Below are 21,684 nucleotides of genomic sequence, written 5' to 3' on the forward strand. Positions count from 1 at the left end.
TGCTTGTGTCCTCAATACATGGCCTCAGACACGGCCAGGTATAGAAGGATTACTTGTGGGAGAGTTTTAAATGGAAATGGTCCATATCAATTTCATTACATTCTATTGGCCATAAATCAGTTGCATTGTCCTTGTTATTTTTTATTTTATTTATTTATTTTTGAGATGGAGTGTCACTCTGTTTGCCCAAGCTGGAGTGCAGTGGTGCCATCTCAGCTCACTGCAACCTCCGCCTCCCATGTTTAAGTGATTCTCCTGCCTCAGCCTCCCGAGAAGGTGGGATTACAGGCATGCGCCACCACACTCAGCTAATTTTTGTATTTTTTTGTAGAGATGGGGTTTCACCATGTTGGCCAGGCTGGTCTTGAGCTACTGAACTCAAGTGACCTGCCCATCTCAGTCTCCCAAAGTGCTGGGATTATAGAAGTGAGCCACTGCGCCTGGACTGAATTGTCTTTTTTAGATGGAAAGGGAACTGGGAAATGTAAGCTTCCTATATGTCCAGAAGGAAAATGAAACAGGTTGGCTACTATTTGGTTTAAGGGTATAAGCATTTTTGTAGGCCTTAAAACATTTAGTCTACTGCTCACTAATTGGTTATATCACTAGCAATATATGACAGTGCTGGAGTATTTTAAATTTTTGATGAGTTTCTGTATAATCAGTCCTAGTTATCTTAACAAAACTTCTGTGTTCTTACCCCAGTGTTACCTCTGATAATAGTAATTAACACCAGTACTTAGCACATTTTGGGAATTTGGAAAATGATAGCAATTAGAATTATAATAATCATAATAGTGTTTTCCAAAACGAGTAGTCATGGGACTGGTTGATGATCATGTTAAAAAACTTGTCTAGAGATATGATGAAAGCGAAGTGACTTTTTTGTTTTTGTTTTTTCTCTTTTAGCTCAGATTATATCTTGAATTTAGCAGTTATCATTGACTGTTTTTTGAAGTTATCTCAGTGAGCTAATCATCAACACAGGTAGGGAATAGCTGGTGACAGACCCCAGGAAGTCCAGGGTCTGCTGTAGCTGTTGAATTTGGCACTAGCTGTCAAGCCTCTTGGATAGGGCGTTTACTCCCTCTTGCCAGCTTTAGTAATTTATCATTAAAATGAAGGGATTGGTGATTTCTCAGCATTCCTCCCATTCCAAAATGTCATGGTTGAATGAAGCCTATTCATGAACTTTGTTGGGCTTTACGAACTTTTAACTACCATAGGAGGAGCTGGGAAGCCCTTTCTGTAGTAATTCTAGTTAATGCTGTTGTATCTTGTTGGTCGGACCTGTTATAACAAATGTGAATATTTTATGATCCTTGTTTGGTCCTTGGTATAGAACAACCATGATAAGAGACCAATTGACTCTTCTCGATTAACCACCCGTACCACCTGTTTAGTGGTGACATTTCTTAGTGTCAGAAGACAGTTTTTTATTGAAGAATATCCAAAATGCTGGTTTCTAAGTTTTTCTTTTATTTCAGGTAAATTCACAGCAGATCCAAAGAAGATATGTGTGAAATTTAAGAAGAGATGTGTGAAATTTTTTGACTTTTGACATCCTTGTAGTGCTTTTAGGAGACTGTCTTATTTTCAATCAAATACTAGTTATTATATCCCCAGAGAACAAAGCCTTGTGTTAATGGATGGATGGGTTCTAAACTTGGTTTTCTGTTAAACTTGCAATTTTTATACAATCAAGTTTGTTTTTCTTTTCTTTATTTTTCCTTTGAGATGGAGTCTCGCTTTGTGGCCCAGGCTGGAGTGCAGTGGCCAGATCTCAGCTTACTGTAAGCTCCGCCTCCCGGGTTCACGCCATTCTCCTGCCTCAGCCCCCCCCCCCCCCAAGTAGCTGGGACTACAGGCGCCCGCCACCACGCCTGGCTAATTTTTTGTATTTTTAGTAGAGACGGGGTTTCACTGTGTTAGCCAGGATGGTCTTGATCTCCTGACCTCGTGATCCGCCCGTCTTGGCCTCCCAAAGTGCTGGGATTACAGGCGTGAGCCATTGCGCCCAGCCCTCAAGTTTGTTTTTCATAGTTATTTTCTGACCCATGAAATGTAAGTGCCTGCCCTCTCCTGGAATTCCAACTGTCTTGAATACATCAGAAGATGAACTCTGTATTACTTAATTTGGCGATCTTACTTAAGTCTTGTAGTTTTATTTATTTTTATTTATTTTTTATTAGGCAGAGTCTCACTCTGTCAACCAGGCTGGAGTGCAGAATCACAGCTCACTGTAGCCTCACCCTTTTGGGGCTTAGGTGATTCTCCCACCTCAGCCTCTCGAGTAGCTGGGACTACAGACACACACCACCATGCCCAGCTAGTTTTTTTTTGTTGTTTGTAGAGCCGAGTTTTGCTGTGTTGTCCAGGCTGGTCTCAAACTTCTGAGCTCAAGCAGTCCACCTGCCTTGGTTCCCAAAGTGCTAGGATTACAGGCGGGAGCCACAAAGGCCTGGGTCAAGTCTTACAGTTTTAAATGTCACCTGTTGATCTTTCCTTTGAACTCATACCCCTGTAATCCAGTTGCCTACTCTGTAGCTCCATTTGGAGTCTAGTAGGTAACTTAAACTTGATATGTTCAAAACTGAGCTTCTGATATTCCAGCTGTGATCCACCTCCTGTATTCTTGCTTATATCAGAAAATGGCAATTCCATTTCCTTGGCCAAAAACTTTGGAATTATCCTGGATTGTCTTCTTTCTCTCACGTTTCATATCCAGTCTTTTGGCATATACTTTTGGCTCTTACTATCAAAATATATCCATAACCTAATCACTTCTTGCTATCTTCAAACCACAGTCATCTTTTAACTACATTGTTGGAGTAGATGTTTAACAGGTTTGTCTGCTCATGCAACTCCCTCAGTCTGTTCTCAACTGAGATCCTGTTAAAATCAAAGTCACATCCCTTTATTTCTCTCCTCAGAACCCTCCCATGGCTTCCCATCTCGTTCAGAGTATAAGCTAAAATCCTTATGGTTTCCTAGAAGGCCTTTCATGATCTGGTTCTTGGTTACCTCTCTGAACTCAATTTCTGCTACTCTTCCAGCTGTCTGTGTTCCAGCTAGCTGAACGTGTAGCTGTTGCTTGAATGCATTGGTTTTAACTAACTTAAAGACCTCTGCATTTGACATTTATTTGACTTGGATACTTTTCCTTCACATATTCACATGACTAGTGCTTCTACCTTCTTGCAGATCTTTCTCCCCCCCCCCCCTTTTTTTTTGAGACGGAGTCTTGCTCTGTTGCCCAGGCTGGAGTGCAGTGGCGCAATCTCAGCTCACTGCAACTTCTACCTACTGGGTTCAAACGATTCTTCTGCCTTAGCCTCTCAAGTAGCTAGGACTACAGGTGTGCGCCACCACACCCAGCTAATTTTTGTATTTTTAGTAGACATGGGGTTTCGCCATGTTGGCCAGTATGATCTCAATCTTGACCTCATGATTGACCCGCCTTGGCTTCCCAAAGTGCTGGGATTACAGGCCTGAGCCACTGCACCTGGCCTTTTTTTTTTCCTTTCAGTGCTGCTCCTTCTGAATTGCAGGACTTTATTCCAAATGTTTCTCAGAGAAAGTCTCCTTGATCACTGACTAATGCTTTTATAAATTGTGATTGTTCTCCTCTGTCTTCTGTGCTTTATTTTTCTCCGCGGTACTTAAGATCACTTGACATACTGTATGTTTAATTATTTGATTATTGTATGTCTCTTTCCACTAGAATGTAAGCTCTATGAAGGCAGAGATTTTCAGGTCACTTTTGCTCATTGCTTTGACCCCAATATACAGAACTGCAGAACCACGCTTGACACATACTAGGCCCTCAAATATTTTTGTCTTTTTAATTTAATTTTTTTAGTAGATAAAAATATATATATATGTGTATATATGCAAAGATATAAAGGTTCATATTAAAGCCTCCCTTTCACTGGCCTTCCATCACCTTAGTTTTCTACCCCACCCTGATAACCACTGTTACTCATTTCTTGTTTGTCTTTCCTGAGATTCTTTATGCAAATACAAGTACAAATACAAATATTCTTATTCCTTTCTCTCCTCTTTTTTACCCAAAGTGTACCATACTATTTATGTTTCTGTACCTTGCATTTTTCACTTACTATCGTAGGGTTTTCTCCATATTGATTCATAGACAGCATCCCTGATTTTTGTTTTTTTTTCTGCATAGTTTTGCATTGAATAGATACACCATAACTGGCTCCTATTAGTGGACACTTAGATGGTTCCAGTCTTTTGCTATACACACAGTATTGCATTGAATAACTTTATAATACGTTGTTTTGTATGAGTGGCAGTATATTGATAGGGTAAATTTCATAAAGTGGAATTACTAGGACAAAGAGAATGTGTACTTGTAGTTTTGGTAGATATTGCGAAATTGTCCTCCGTGGGAGCTGTTTTATGTGTGAGTGCTTTTCTCCCCACAGCTTCACCACCAAGCCTGTGCAGACTTTTGAATGTTTGCCACCCTGTTAGGTGAAAAATAGTTTTGCAGTGTAGCATAAGTTTGTATTTCTCCTATTAAGAGTCCACATTCATAGTAGGAGAAGTTATGCATAGTGCCTGCATAGTTTTGCATTGAATAGATACACCATATCTATGAGTATTAGAATGAGGCATTTATGCATTTGTTGAATGAATGGGATGCTGCAGAACAGCTAAAACGTGCCACTGGAACCATGCTGTGCAATCTGTGATTGCTTTTTTTCTTTCTGTCTTAGCATGGCTACATAGAGAAGTATTTGTATTTAATGGTCCCTTTCATGTAGAGGCAGGTCTTGAATGGTATCTTTTTGAAAATTTAGGCTGGGCACAGTGGCTCACTCCTGTAATTCTAGCACTTTGGGAGGCTGAGGCAGGTGGATCGTTTGAGGTCAGGAGTTCAAGATGAGCCTGGCCAACATGGCGAAACCTCTTCTCTACTAAAAATAACAAAAATTAGCCAAGTGGTGCTGGTGCGCACCTGTAATCCCAGCTACTCAGGAGGTTGGGGCTGGAGAATCGCTTGGACCCAGGAGGCGGAGGTTGCGGTGAGCCAAGATCATACCACTGTCCTGGGTGACAGAATGAGACCCTGTCTCAAAAAAAAAAAAAAAAAAAAAAAGAAAATTTACTTGTATGATTTTGCTCACATTGAATGGAAAAAACTAAACAATTTTATTAATAAAATTTTATTAATTTTAAACAATTTTGTTTAAACAATAAAATTGTTTAAAAACTATTTTATTAATAAAGATTGTAAAATATTTTAAATACATTATTTTATTTCAGCCTCATAAAAACCCTATTATATTCCGGGTGTCATTGTCCTTTGAAAGATGAAGACACTGTGGGCCAGCCCCCAAGTTAACAAAGTTTTGGAAGAAGGAATAATACCACTCATCTTAGAGCTGGAAATACTGCAAAAACTGTTTAATTTAGACACTTTGCAGGTTAAGCTAAGGAATTTGCTTTCTCAAAAGAAAAAGATTATTTTTATTGTGTTTTTCACTGACTTAACAGTAAAATATACTTGAATTGAATTCAAACGACACAAAAATATATACAGTATAATGTAAAATACCTTGTAATAAAAAACAGTAGTTTTAAATCCCTTATGCTTTTGTTTTTTGAAAAAAGTATGGTGCATGTATATTAGGATATATGTATATATATACATAAATACATACATTTCTAAGTTTGTGTCATCAATTAATGATTGGAATAATTGGTTAACCATTTGAGGATAAAATGAAAAGAACAATACAATACAATAGTGTTGGAGGAACAGGCTTCTTCATAAGTGGTATTGTAAATTATCACAATATTTGTAGTTAACAATTTAGCAATATCTATCAAAGTCAAATTGTTCTTTGAGTGTACAATTTTCTTTTCCTTTCCTTTCCTCTTCTCTTCTCTTCTCTTCTCTTCTCTTCTCTTCTCTTCTCTTCTCTTCTCTTCTCTTCTTTTCTCTTCTCTTCTTTTCTTTTCTTTCTGAGATGGAGTCTTACTCTGTCACCCAGGCTGGAGTGCAGTGGTGCAATTCTGCCCACTGCAGCCTCTGCCTCCTGGGTTCAAGCAGTTCTCCTGCTTCAGCCTTCCAAGTAGCTGGGATTACAGGCATGTGCCACCATGCCTAATTTTTGTATTTTTAGTACACATGGGGTTTCATCATGTTGGCCATAAGAGCAGCATGGAGATGACTTGGGCAGGGTTAGTAGAGGGAATATTGGAAGGTTTTCGGGAATGTCTGAATTTCTGACACATTTTGATTGCGTCCTTGAGTTTTGTAACATTTTCCAGCATACATGAAGGCTTGTAGAGTCATGAAATTTAAACGCTTCCCGAGGACCTTCAGTTATCAGTTCAATTCTCTAAGTTGTCTTAGAGCAATAATACGCCCAAGGGAATTAAAGAGACATAGCGTTAGTGACAGAGGTAGAAGTAGGACTTAAGTCACCTGGTTGCTAGTGTTTTAACCAAAACTAGCAACCAGGTAACCTAGATTAAAACACTAGCAACCAGGTAACCTACATCAGTATTCACTCCATAGTACTACAATGGGTAATGATTAGAGATGTTTGAGAAAAACAGAGCAAATGGAGTCAGTTGTGAGGGTGGAAGTGGGGAGGGAAGAATGTTGGAGCTTTTAAGGGCTCAAATTAGAATGGGAGGAAAAAGCAGTCAGTAAAGTCATAATTATTAAAGCAAATCTGAAATGTTTTAACCTTCTTTACTGAATTTTTTTCCCTTTAAAACACTTTCATTTAATTTTTACTTTTTTTTTTTTAAACAGATATAGAAAGAATGAATTCCTTGAATATATTTTAAATGTTTTACTGGAACATATGTTAAAAAATTTAGAGGATTAAGAGTTGGTTAATGGGCTTATTTTCTTTCATATCACTTATTGTTCTTTTTTCTTCTTTTCCAGAATTTTATAGAAGTGAAGTGATTAAGAATTCCTTGGTAAGTTTGCTTTCTGACAGGTACATATGACTAAGTGTATACACCTGTTTTCAGGAAATGCAGAAATGTAAAATAAGTTGAGGTTCAGCTCTGGTTTTATGATACAGATCTGCTCAATTGTTAAGTCATGATTGTTTTGTTCATTGCTGTATCTATCTATAGTGCTTATGTAATAGGTGCTTGATATATATTTACTGAAATGAACTGATTTTTCTGTTAAGAACTTTAAATGGTAAAAACTCAAATTCTATAGTTTTCTCACTTCCATTTACCATAAATAAGTTTCTGATTATTTCACTGGCTGTATGTCATAATAAATGATATCTTTGTTTAGATATGGTTCTTAAGAATTTTATGCCTAGGACTTTTGTATAGGATACACCTACTTGTTTCTTGGCAGTGGCATTGCTCAGTTGGAAAGTTGTAAGTGTCCTACTTTTGATAATGTGTACTCTGGATATTTGCATAAATGTCTCCATTTATTAGGCTGTGTTGAAAACAAAGAAGACCTTTATAGTAATGAAAATATATTTATAATGGTTCAATACCATCTTGGATTTGGCCCTTGTCTGCTTTTCCACCTCATCTCCTCCTTTTTTCAGCCCTCATTGTGTTCCAGGTGTACCTCTTTCAGTGCTTCAAACATGTGAAGCTTATCTTGTTCCTTATGTCTAGAACACTTGTTTCCTCAGCTGTTCGATTGACTGAAGAGGTCTTCAAGGTCTCACCTATGTTACTTCAGCAAGACCTTCTATGACTCTCTCATGCAGAGCAGTTCCCTTTCCCCTAGTCATGCTTTTTCATGACCCTGTTTTATTTTCCTGAAAGCGTTCATCACTGTTCGAAACTCTTGCTTGCTTGTGTTTATGAACTGCCTCCCACCTGCTAGAACATAGGTTCCATGAAAGCAGGGGCCCTGCCAATCTTGCTGTTTCTGTTACCCTGGAGTCTAGAATAGTATAGATGCTCATTAACTCTTGTTAAATGAATAAATGGATATCAATGATGTGTTGTATTTACATGTTATCCCATTTTGATCCTTAGAACCACCTGTAAAGTAGATGGGGCAGATCTTAAGAAGCTGGTACCTGGAGAGTTCCAACAACTTTTGCAGAGTCACAGGACTGCAGGACCAGAACCCCAGTCTAGACCTTCTGTCTTCGTCTCTACTCTTTCTTCATCAAGCTGTCTTTGAAATGTCTCTAAAATATCAATAGATTTGGATTCTAGGCCAGATAGTTTCCTTGAGTCCATCTCTGGGGAGGTCCCATCACCAGTAAAGCTCTGGTTCTACGTATATTATATGATATACAATAAGTGCCTAGCATCATGCTTGACATATAATAGCTACTTAGTAAAGACTAGTTTTTCCTCCTCTCCTTGCTCAGGTGGAAACAGAAATAGTTTGCAGACAGTTGAGAGCTAGGAGTGATTAGGGGGAAGATAGAACAGAATTTTGTGTTCATTTATTGTATTCTCTTTTCCATAGTCAAATGTTGGGGATGGTTTTCAACATCCATTGCTTTTCCCCCAGACTTGTGTTATAATAGACCCTATGTCATAATGGCACTTTAGTGTATTGTTCTACATTATTAGTATTGGATTTACTGGATATTCACTTGGCTTCCAAATCCATATTTCCAAAGATCTCTGAATGTTAGCTCCTATCTTTGACTCCTTTTGGCCTCCATCTTCAGTTGCTTTGGAGCTCTCTGTGAGGTCATGATACCTTCATCCTTAGTGCACTTAGGTGGAATATTGTCTCCAAAGGATACTGTAGAATGAATTGAAGACAAGGGAGAGGATTGGGTTAAAAGACTTCTAGGCCCCTTTCAACTCACAGTTTATTCTGTAATTATTTTCTGAATGTACCACATACAGTGTTTGCTTGCATTGTGATTATTCATGAACATTCTGTTTCACAAAGTAGATCAAATCTCCTGGAGGTCACAGACTGTATGTCTTTATATCCCCTTAGTTCCCAGTGTATTTCTCTTGGGTAGTTGTTTGACAAATATTAATTTTTTGATGTTCCTTTTAAAAGGTATTCTTTTGAGATTTTGGCGAGGATTTTTTTTTGTTTGTTTATTTTATATCTTAATAAAGGTTTTATTAACTTAATTAACTCTTTTTTTTGTGTGTTTGTTTTTTTCAGACAGGGTCTCTCTCTATCACCCAGGGTGGAGTGCAGTAGCATGATCTCAGCTCACTGCAACCTCCACCTCCTGGGCTCAGGTGATCCTCTTACCTCAGCCTCCCAAGGAGCTGGGACTACAGGCATGAACCACCATGCCTGACTAATTTTTGTATTTTTTGTAGAGACAGGGTTTCACCATGTTACTCAGGCTGGCCTCGAATTCCTGACCTCAAGCAATCCGCCCATCTCGGCCTCCCAAAGTGCTGGGATTACAGGCGTGAGCCACTGTGCCCAGCCTAATTAACTCTTTTCTTTCTGAGGAAGCTCTTTTGTCTTAGCTTTTTGCTAATTCATTGTGATTGGTTCAGATTGATGGGCATTGGGCAGTACAGGAGTCAACAACCCTCAGAGAATATGCCAGAGATGGCATGTTGTTACTGCCCTTCTTGCTGTCTCCGAGGAAGCACTGCCAGGCCAACAGCAGAGTTGGTTGGTTTCTTTCCTGTTTAGGATTTTGCAGTCTTTAAGTTATTGTGATATTTGCTGAATAGTTAGTTGTTTAAATGCTTTTGTATCTATTTGTTACCATTGTGCTTGGCACATAGAAGATGCTCAGCAAATGTTTGTTGAATAAATGGATCCTTCTGTTTGGCACTTTGGGAGGCTGAGGCGGGCGGATCATCTAAGGTCAGGGGTTCGAGACCAGCCTGACCAACACAGAGAAACCCCGTCTCTACTAAAAATACAAAATTAGATAGACATGGTGGCACATGCCTGTAATCCCAGCTACTTGGGAGGCTGAGGCAGGAGAATCGCTTGAACCTGAGGGGGGGTTTGCAGTGAGCCGAGATCGCGCCATTGTACTCCAGCCTGGGCAACAATAGCGAAACTCCATCTCAAAAAAAAGAAAAAAATGATTAAAAAGAGTGTTTTCCCCCAAATATTAGATAAACTGTTCTTATGCCCTTTTTCTGTGCTTCTTTCTAACTCCTGAATACGCCAGATCACCTGTCCAATAAAACTTTATGCAATGATGATAATATTCTACGTATTGTTCAGTACAGTTGCCACTGGCCACGTGGCCATTGAGCACTTGAAAGGTGGCTCAGTTCTACTGCAGAACTGAGTTTTAAATTTTGTTTAATTTTAATTTAAATAGCCATGTGAGGCTAGTAGATATATTAGACAGCACAGTTCTAGATGCTTCTGAAAAGCTTTCTTTTTTTTTTTTTTTGAGATGGAGTCTTGCTCTTGTTGCCCAGGTTGGAGTGCAGTGGCACGATCTTAGCTCACTTCAGCCTCTGCCTCCCAGGTTGAAACGATTCTCTTGTTTCAGCCTCCTGAGCAGCTGGGACTACAGGTGCCCACCACCATGCCCAGCTAATTTTTGTATATTTTGTAGAGACGGGGTTTCGCCACATTGGCCAGCCTGGTCTCAAACTCCTGACCTCCAGTGATCTGCCCACCTCAGCCTCCCAAAGTGCTGGGATTATAGGTGTGAGCTGCCATGTCTGGCCGGAAAGGTTTCTTATAATCATTAACAGGATTCCCCTTTTTCTTTTTTTAAAAGTAGTTTGGGCCCAGTGCAGTGGCTCATGCTTATAATCTTAGCACTTTGGTAGACTGAGGTAGGTGGATTGCTTGAGCCTAGGAGTTCAAGACCGCCTAGGCAACGTGGCAAAACCCCATCTCTACCAAAAAATACAAAAATTACCTGGGTATGGTGGTGTGTACCTGTAGTCCCAATACTTGGGAGGCTGAGGTGAGAGGATTGCTTAAGCCTCAGAGGCGGAGGTTTCAGTCAGCCAAAATTGTGCCACTCCAGCTTGGGTGACAGAGTTGAGACCCTGTCTCAAAGGAAAAACGAATTATTTTGAGCTGAGTGTGGTGGCCCATACCTATATCCCAGTACTTTGGGAGGCTGAGGCAGGAGGATCATGTAAGCCCAGGAGCTAGAGATCAGCCTGGGCAAGATGATGGGACTCCATCTCTACCAAAAAAAAAAAAAAAAAAAACTTAATAAATAAATAAAATAAATAAATAAATAAATAAATAAATTAGCTGGGCATGGTGGTGCATACATGTAGTTCCCTGCTAGTTGGGAGGCTGAGGCAGGGGGACTCCTTGAGCCCAGGAATTTGAGATTGTGGTGAACTATGACTGCACCACTGCACTCCAGCCTGGGCGACACAGTGAGAACCCAATCTCAAGAAAACAACAACAACAACAAAAACTAAAAAACATTGTGCTTTTTTTTTTTTTTTTTTAAATGCCACTAGTCTCATTATAAATCCATATAATAGCTTTTTGTATGGTTGTCTTAGCCTCTTTGATATGTAATAATAAATTTCAGAAAGCAGGGACCTCATGTGGTTCATGTTTGTAATCTCCATAGTCATTGTATCGTGATTTGCTTTGACTTGGCAAACAAACAATGTACTGTATGTTTAGTATGGCATATATATATACGTATCCAAATCTTAAGTTTCTGGCTGTAAGACTCACTGTTACTTTACATTTACAAAAAATAGTTAAACACTCTGATTAAACTGAACGTAAGTCCTGGGCAATAGTCTTATGAGCTGTGATTCAATTTTACTAACCTCTTGTTACTTTGGAGTTTCTTCAATCCATTCCAAGATATTTAGCCGTCTTTCCTTCCTTCAGGTGCATTATTTTCCGTGTGATAAGGAATCCTATTAGCAGTAAAACATTTACTTCCTTAAGTCCTTTAAAGAGGTTGGATGAAGTCATTTCTCCAGTGACAGATATTTGCTTCTCTAATACCAAATTCATGCCTCCTTGCTCTGTTTCTGTGCTTTTTGCCTACACAAAATCTTAATACTTTTTATTGAAATTTGACATTTATAGAAGAGTTTATAGATTATGAGTATACAGCATGTTGAATTATCTCAAACTGAATACACCTGTGTAACCAGCATCCAGATCAACAAATAGAATATTTCCAGTGCCTAAGAAGCCCTCTCACGCCCTTTCTAGTCACTGTTACTTTCCTGACTTTTAACACCATAGGCTAATGTTACCTGTTTTTGTATAAATGAAATAATATAGTATGCACTCTTTTGTGTCCGATTGCCATGTTTCAACTTTATATAGTAAGATTCATTTATTTTGTGGGACATAGTTGTGGTTTGTTTGCTTTATAATATTACATTATATGAAATCACAGAAAAATAAATGTATGGATGTATTTCTGTTGAGTATACATCTCGGAGTGGAATTGCTAGGAATATGCATATGGCCAGCTAAAGCTGCCAAATAGTTTTCCAAAATTGTTTGATTTATACTCTCACCCTCAGTCTGTAAGAGTTCTGTTTACATGGTTGTGAACACTTGATTTTTAAAAAAAGTTTTGAATTTAAATTGTTAAATATTACCAAATTTTTTTTCAATATAAATCAAGAGAAATATTTTAAATGGCAATTAAACTCAGCACATGTAGTGCCAACATTGTGCCTAACTTAATATCAAACAGGGCTACTTTTAAGGGTGTGCATGTAGATACAATGACACTGGATGACTGCCACCTGGTGGTCAAAGATTGTAGGACTTTATTGATTTTACTATTTCTAAAACCAGAATTCATCTTACAATGTGAAAAAACATGCATGTTAGAACTGGTAAGTGGGCTATGTTGGATGGTAATAAATAGAACGGAGTAAACTGAAGCAGAACAAGGGAGTACCTGCCAGGGGGGATTGCGGTTTTTCTGCAGCAGTCACATAGGAGATGTCACTTGAGCAGACACCTGACAAAAGTGAGGGAACAAGCTATATAGCTATTTCAGGAATACTGTTCCAGGACAAGAAACAGGAAAGTAGAAAGACAGGAGTGTACTTGATGTGTTCAAAAAATGGCTAAGAAGTTAGTAAGGCTGGAGTGCAGTGAGCAGAGGTGATTTGAGATGTTGCTATGCACGTATAATAGAGAGACAGGTGCAAGGGAATTGAGGATCAGGGCAGCAGAGGGAATGGCCTGGAGCAATAGGAGATGATGGTCAAGGGCTAAGGAGCATGAGAATGAGAATTAGATATTGGAAGGCATAGCATTACAAGTAATGCAAAATGGGGCACATCTGGTGGAACAGGACCCTCACCTTATTCATGATATATTTAGCATAGAACAATTCATGGTGAATGTAAAGCTCAGTGTTAATGTCTCTGGCTTCAGCTAGCCGTGCCCTCCAAATCATCTCTTCTTGGGTTCAGGGAGAGGTTAGATCCTTGATATTATTGAAGGGTCGTTGAGTTAATTAATAACTAAAATTGTTGAAGCAATAACAACCAAAGTGACTAAATTCTCTAAAAGTTGGTTTTTCATGTTTATAAAAGAGAATAGTTATGTCATGAACCCACATCTGCCTTTAACAGTTATAAAGTTAATCTAATCATTGGTTATTTTCCCAAAAAGGAATTTTTAACTTTTATTAGAATATTAAAAATCTCGTGGTGGGAGTATATTGATAGCTAATTTGTGTGTGTTTTGAAATGTCTCTGTACATGGATTTTTTTTTAACTAAAGAAGAGGTATCAGTTATAAGTACCCACCTATGATTGAAGTAGCATGTTGGACATGTCATACATTATTTCTCATTCTGATAACAGCAATCCAAGCTAAGAGATATGCTAAGAGATATGCTTGTTTTACAGCTGAGGAACCAGGTTCAGCAGGCAGAGGAACTTGATCTAGGTCACACAGCTAGTAACTGGTAAAACCAGTGTTCCAGAGCCCTGCTGTTTTGCAGCCTCCCTTATATCCCGCTTCCTTCCACTCTGTTAGCTAGAGGGCTTACAGAGGTCAGTGATAGGCTTTATCATTGAATAAACAAGTTCTAGAGCGTGCATTTTAGGGAAAGCATGTGGCATAATTTATCAGAACTATAAAGTTCTGTTGAGATTGTGACTGAGCTGTTTTTAAATCTTTGGGAAAAAACTGGCTAAACAGTACAAATACTTTTTATGAGTTACTGGTCTGAGTGCTTCTCAAACCAACTTTGTGTTTCAGTTGAATTATGATTGAATGAATTAACAATCTGTGTGCATGTGTGTGTGTGTGTGTAGCTTATGTCAGATTATGTTACTGTCTTTTAAACTGCATCATCTTCAAGGTTTTCCAAGTTCTGTCTGGTTAACCACATGATTTGAAGGGAGACAGAGATAATCAACACATGGAATTATATATAGTACCAGGGAAGAACAGGATGCCATGAAAACATGTAAAAGTTTTATTTATCTTAGTTTGGAGGGAGAAGTTAGGAAAGGTTTCTAACAATTAGTAATTTCTAAATTGAGATAGGAAGTCTGAATAAAAGTGAATGGGACAGGGAAAGAGAGTTTATTGTATTACGACTAATGGTAAAATCAGTATGCTATTCCAGTGAGATGTGTTGTATGGTTTCAGAAAGTTAGAACACCTTTTATGAGTTCTTGATTGTGTTCTTGTAACCATATATTTGTTATCAAGCAACATTATAGTAATAATGATTTTAGGTCCTCTTGTGGGTACATAGTAGACAGTGAACTTTTCAGAACTTATAAATATCCTGATATTCTGCAATTGTGCTTTGCAGTGAATATGGTGGTACAGGTCCCTGGATGATAATAGTACTTGTTTAATTTGTTCATGTAGAAATTGGGCCGGTATGTGTAGATTAAATATAAATAAAAAAACCATCTGGGCCTATATGGTAAAAATGGTAGGCTGTGAAATCTTTGAATGTGTGGCGGGCTGTATCTGCCTGTATTTGAATGTACCAACTTAGGAATTACTGCTCACTGTCTGGCAACTATTTTGTAATAGTATAAAGGAAGGTCTTTGTAATCAGAAGATTGACAATAGCTCTACTGTATTAGTGTTATATTGGCTTAGAAAGAACACCCAGGTCATCTATTCAATCACATGAAATAACTTCAAAAAACTTCCCTGTCCTCCAGAGGCATTTGATTTTGAATGAAGTATTTAAGAATATTTGCTACAACAACCCCCAAGAGTATCTATCCCTCTTCCTTGCCATGCATTATGCCCCTTCAGATACATTCACCAAGTCTCATTTTTTTCACTTTGAAAGGAGGTATTATTTTCTGCTTTTTCTGATACTTTATCACTCTAATAGTAATAGGAAATTATGCTACTTCATATTTTAGAATATATTTACTTTTATTGAAAGGCAGTCTTACACAAAGGGGAGTAAATGACTACCTTTTAAGGTATAAATTGAAGACCTGGAAGGTTTAGGCTTTAGGATATACATCAGGAAGAGATGACTTCATTTGATTTATTTCAGTGGGGCACCTCCTGTTTTTTCCCTTGTTGGATCTTTTAAAAAAATAGTTTTATTACTTTTCATTGAGATATAGCACACATCTAGTAAATACACAAATAATAGCCTTATGACTTTTCAAAAGGAACTGATCAATGAAACACGATCATCTCTTGCTTTTCTTTCTTTCTTTTATTTATTTATTTTTTGAGATGGAGTTTCACTCTTGTCGCTCAGGCTGGAGAACAATGGTGTGATCCCGGCTCACTGCAACCTCCGCCTTTCAGGTACAAGCGATTCTTCTGTCTCAACATTCTAGGTAGCTGGGATTACAGGCATGTGCCACCATGCCTGGCTATTTTTTTGTATTTTGTAGAGACAGAGTTTCATCGTAACATGTTAGTCAGGCTGGTCACGAACTCCTGACCTCAGGTGATCCGCCTGCCTTGACCTCCGAAAGTGCTGGGATTACAAGCATACGCCGCTGCACCCGGCCTATCTCTTGCTTTTCAATCACTACCTTTTCCCAAAGAGAACCTCTCTTCTGACTTCTAACACCATGGCATGTGCCCCCCCCCCTTTTTTTTTGGAGACAGAGTCTCACTCTGGTTGCCCTGGCTGGAGTGCAGTGGTGGGATCTTGGCTCACTGCAACCTCCACCTCCCAGGTTCAAGTGATTCTCCCACCTCAGCCTCCCAGGTAGCTGGGATTACAAGTGTGCACCACCATACCAGTTTAATTTTTTTTTGTATTTTTAGTAGAGACAAGGTTTCACGGTGTTGGCCAGATTGGTCTTGAACTCCTGACCTCAAGTGATCTGCCCACCTCGGCCTCCCAAAGTGCTGGGATTACAGGCACGAGCCACTGCGCCCGGCTTGCATCTGCTTTTTGCTCAGCATAATGTTTGTGAGATTTGTTCATGTTGTATATAGTAGCTCACTAATTCTAATGAACATATGTGTGCATTTCTCTGAGGTATGTACTTAGAAGTGGAATTAAGTGCTGGGTTATAGGTTATGTTCAGCTTTTGTAGATACTGCTAAATAATTTTCCCAAGCGTTTGTACCAGTTGCATCCTTACCAGCAGTGTGAGATTTTTAGTTGCTCTATCCTTGTCCAGACTTGGTATTATCCATCTTTTAAATTTTAGCCATTCTGGTGGGATTATGGTATTATGTTGTGGTTTTAGTTTAGTTTAATATGGTATTATGGTATTTATGTTGTGGAGCACTTGTTCTGGAAAATCATGCCAGTTAATGCCAATTAAGAATAAACAAATCCCGAACAAGTATTGGAGGCTTTTAAAAAAAGTTGATGGGATATATTTGATCTAACTTGATAGTTAAGAAGCCCTTTTTCATCTTCTTTTTGACTATTCAAGGATAAATGGAGTTGGTGATCTGTTGAATTCCAGTTTAGTAAAATGTTACCATTTGAGTTTTTCATATCCATGTTGTCTTTTAATGGATTTCCTTCCTCTCCCCTTTCTTAAATAAGGGAAGATTATTCAACCTTTTCTCATCAACTCAAGGTTATCATGAGGAACAGTAATGATTATATTACACTTGACCTTCAGGGGCTGTGTGGGACATAAGGCCCCATTATTCAGTCCCCACAACATGGCCTTCCTCATATACAAAAGTGATCTAATGCTGCCATGTTTTAAAATTTTATTTATTTATTTATGAGATGGAGTCTTTCTCTGTCGCCCAGACTGGAGTGCAGTGGTGTGATCTCGGCTCACTGTAACTTCTGTCTCCCAGGTTCAAGTGATTCTCCTGCCTTAGCCTCCTGAGTAGCTGGGACTACAGGTGCATGCCACCACGCCCAGCTAATTTTTGTATTTTTTAGTAGAGATGGGGTTTCACTATATTGACCAGCCTGGTCTCGAACTCCTTACCTTGTGATCTGCCCGCCTCAGCCTCCCAAAGTGCTAGGATTACAGGCATGAGCCACCGTGCCCGGCCTGCTGCCATGATTTTCAGATATTGATTTTGTCTTCCTGTTCCAGATACTGACTTTGTCTTCCTGTTCCAGGTATAACCAACCATGTGATCTTAGACAAGTGACTTCATAATTCTTAGCATCAGCTTCTGAAAAATTGGGATAATGCTGTCTGTTTTATAGGATTCTTGAGTTTCGTGAAGATTAAGTAAGAATATATAGTCAAATGAGTAGTATAGTACCTGGCACACTGAACCTTTGGTAATGGTGCTGGATATTGTAGAGGATAAATACACTGGTAGAAATCCCTGCCTTTGAGGAGCTCACGTTCTGGAGGGGAAGACAGGCAAAAAAATCAGTGATGGTGATGTGTCATGCCAGGTGCCATAAGAAAGTTAACCACTCACAGGTTCCTATGGGAGCATAGAGGAGCAGCAGCCAGCCCCAAGGACATCAGTGAACACACAGCTTTCATTGTTCCCCCTTTCTTGTAATAATTATACCAGTAGTAAAAATGAGTAAAATGGTTTTTATTCTCTGTTTATAAAGCATGATTCATATTAGGTGAGAAAGCGAATCACTTTTTCCAAATGAATCTTAAGCTGTGCTTTCTGGTCTTGGACTTAAATTTAATATTTTCAACCCCAAAGTGATTAGGTCTTCTTGCAGCAAAGTGCCAGGAATAGGTATATATATATATATATTTATTCTGCAGATATTTGAATACTTACTTTGTCTCCAGGTTACTGTATTATCTACTTGGGAAAGCAATAGCAAAAAAAGCCCCAACCTCACAGTGGGTGGAAGGGAGAGAAGGCTGACAGTTAAGAGGAGAACTGGGAAGGCTTCTGAGGAAGAGGTGTTTGAACTGAAACCTAGTAGTTACAGAAACGTTAACCAGGAAAAGAATGGGTGGGGGTAGAGGCAGGGAGGGGCTCCCACCAGAGGCTGTCAGCTTCCTTATTTCAGAACTTGAGGTGGACTAGCCAAATTCAAAGGTCCCTTTTATTGCTTTTATTCCTAGGATATGTAAGCTAGAGGAAGCCCTCATTTTGTCTCTATGTTGTACGCAGCTTGCTTGTTTGTCCTGTAGTTCATGTTAAATTAAATCAGTTATAGTGCTCACCATGCAGTAAATGGCTCACAAATGATGCCATTACTCATATAAGGTAGAGTTGGTGAAGGGTACTCAGTTCCAGGGGAGCAGGCACATCCTCAGGCTGCAGGCTAGAAGGCTTTTCCCCAGCATTCCTAGCTACAGGTTTCTCAGTGTCCTTGGTGGACAGTTGGGTGAACCAGCGGAGGGCCAGTTCCTTCTTAGCTAATCTGTAGTGAATGCTTTGTTCTTGTAGTAGTGGTCTATGCTTTGCTAGTATGTTTAGTCGGTTGTTTTGTCTCAGCCCTCATCAGCGGTAGAGTCTGGTGATGGAGCAGCAAGAGCTAGTGTGAGACCTATGGAGTCTCCCCAGTTCCTTTCTCCTGGAGAATAGGGCATAGGCAGAGGGCAGAGTTCTTTCTTCCTGTTTCTGCCTCTGGCTGTGAGATCTAAAATAAGGAAATTGCTGACCCTCTCTTTAGCCCCGCTTTGTTCTAAATTCTGTCTTTTGTAATTTGGTAGAAAGAAAAAAAAAAAGAAAAACACACACAAAATGAACACTAGACAAATTCTAGAGAACTAGATTCAAATTCTGATACTATTTTTACCAAGTGACCTTAGGCAAGAAGACTCAGCTTCTGTGTTTTATTGATTTTATTGATTTTTAATTTTTTCACAATTTAACATTCCTGCACAATCTAGATGCATCTTAAAATCAGTTCTTTTTAAGTTGTATATAAAGTTATGATGCATTTTATGATTGGTGACGTCTTGGATTTGATGAAATACGGTATTTTGTCTTAACTATTGGAATTAACAGATTGTCTTATTTACTTCATGTGGATTTATTGTTAGGATTAACAAGGCTAATTTATTCAGCAGATTAAATATTTGTATGTGCCAGAATAAGCATTCTCTATGCCCTTTTTATCTATTATTAATACTTTATATAGTGACTGTCGCTAGTAAGTATTAAAATAGTAGCTATTGCTATAATTAGTTTTTTATTACTGTTCTGTTCAAGCTTCATAAAAACCCTGTGAGGTGATAGTTTTATAACTGATGATTCTGAGACACAGGGAATTATGTAATTCAACAGCATGGTTCATTATAGCACTTTCCTCTCTCCCACTCTGCCTGTCTTCATTTGCCAGAGGAAAGGCTGAAGCTACGTGATCCTTCAAAGCTATTCCACAAGCCAGTGGTTCTGTTCGGGTGATGGTCTGCTGCTGTTCCGAAGCCCATCCACATTTCTAGTGATTACTCCTATGTCTGCATAGCTTAGTGGTCACCCAGTGATTGGCGACTTTATGCTTAGATACCTCAAGCCAGTGTCTTCTGCCAGTAGATTGTGAATTTTATCCAGTTTTACTGTTGCTTTTTGGGGGAAAAATTTGCTGAGCTACTCATTTTATCACTTCAGACATCCTACCCCTCCTTTAGATTTACTCTTGTAGGTACCATTTATTTGCTCTTCATTCATTCTTGCAGCAAAAATGTTCTGAGTTTACTTTGCCTAAAGTGCATCCTTTAGGATTTTCTTTAGTGAGCATATGTTAGTGTTATACTCCCAAGTTTTTTTTGTCTGAGCATGCATTCATTTTACTCTGATTTGTGAAGAATATTTTAATTAGGTGGATATCTTGGTTGTCAGTTATTTGGTTTTATGTGTTCTGATGTGGATTTATTTATCTTGCTTAGGACCTGTTAGGTATTTAAACTTGTGAATTAGTTTTTTTTTTTTTTTTTTAAATCAATCTAGGAAATTGCTACTTATCTCTTTAAATAATTCCTTGCCTTCTTCCTTAATCCATTGTCTCTCTCTGGACTGCTTGCTAAATGCATATCAGATCTTTTTACTCTGTCATCCATGTTTTTAAACCTTTTTTTTTTTTTTTTTTTTTTTAATATTGTTCTTTTTGTCTCTGCTGCATTCTGTGTAATTTCTTCTTCCAAGGAAGGTTCTCCTCTTACCCGTCATGGCAACCTTCCCTACAGACATTTGTGGGTAGGGATTTGGTGGATTTAGTTTCACTTGTGCTGTTTAGGGGTATAGCCCTTTTGTGGTTCCAGCTCAGTGTGGAGAGGGACATTTTTTAGTCATGGGTGGGACCTGGGCCTGGCTCTTGAATTATGTCCTTGCTTCCTTTAAGAATGCCAAAACTGGCCACGTGCAGTGGCTTACCCCTGTAATCCTAGCATTTTGGGAGGCTGAGGTGGGAGCATTGCTTGAGCCTAGGAGTTTGAGACTGGTGCGGGCAACATAGTGAGACCCTGTCTCTACCCCAAAAAGAAAACCAAAGCCACGGCTTTGTATAGATCTGTCATGACTTCACAACAAAGACCTCTGGATCTCCACTTACCTCTCTGGGCTCTTTCTTCCTTGACTTGGAAATTCTTTGATGTTAAGGGTGATTATTATTATTATTTAAAAAATATTTTAGCTGACATTTTAGTTTTCAATGAAAGGATTGTCCCGTCATTATCAGAAATGGATGGCTCCCTTCCATTCACCCTTGGGCCATATAGTCTTTTATATTTACCCACATATTTACGATCGCCAGTGGTCTCCATTCCTTCGCTTAGATCCAAGTCTGTATCCAGTGTTGTTTCCCTTTAGCCTGAAGAACTGTAAGCATTTCTTGTAGTGTGGGTCAGCATAGTTAATCCCAGACCTTAATGTTGGCTTCACATTTAGATGAATCTCTGCCCCTATTTAGCAGGACTGCTAAAACAGTTATAGTGAGATACAGAGTAGAGGTCATATAAGAGTGGAATTCTGTTGATCTTAGACTGAAATTCATGCATGGCTAGCATTTAGTTTTATACAATCCAGTATAAAACTGACTGCATAAATGTGCATGCTAGGTTGTCATCGTGCTATTTGTGGTAGTATTCAGTGTCCTCTCCCACCTCACACTTTGGTCAGGAAGAAAAACTGCCACAAAGCCAAGAACAGTTAGTTACCCTTATCTGAAGACCCTTTGATTTACTGATTTACATAATACGAAAATTTGTAATTTCATAGGTTGATTTTGTTTACATTCAGCAGTGAAAGCCCTTATGTTTAATGTAGGGGAAATAAGTGAAAGTAGTTGACATATTACATTGTAGTTCATTCCTTTGATGTTATGAAAGCTCCTTAACATTTTCACTTTTCAGAGAGGGTTTCAACTCCCTGGATGATTCTCTTAATGAGAAATAATGTTCTTTCAGAGCATAAAGCTGACCTTGTTATTTTCAACTTGCAAACATTTC

The 21,684-nt window shown here is 38.8% G+C and overlaps 1 protein-coding gene across 5 annotated transcripts in view; it reads left to right on the forward strand.

Annotated features, from left to right (window-relative positions):
- Positions 1 to 21,684, forward strand: part of LOC105468772 (UV radiation resistance associated) — a 325,660-nt gene that overhangs the window by 40,027 nt on the left and 263,949 nt on the right. For 4 of the 5 annotated variants that reach the window (XM_071075322.1, XM_071075321.1, XM_011719113.2 and 1 more), the window contains exon 3: positions 6,935 to 6,969. In XM_071075322.1, the coding sequence (XP_070931423.1) occupies positions 6,935 to 6,969 (35 nt within the window). Of the gene's footprint in view, positions 1 to 6,934; positions 6,970 to 11,455; positions 15,674 to 21,684 lie in introns of those variants that run through there. The other variant, XM_071075319.1, reaches the window with a different exon arrangement.

The sequence above is a fragment of the Macaca nemestrina genome, chromosome 12 (genome assembly GCF_043159975.1).
Source record: "Macaca nemestrina isolate mMacNem1 chromosome 12, mMacNem.hap1, whole genome shotgun sequence".
Lineage (NCBI taxonomy): Eukaryota > Metazoa > Chordata > Mammalia > Primates > Cercopithecidae > Macaca > Macaca nemestrina.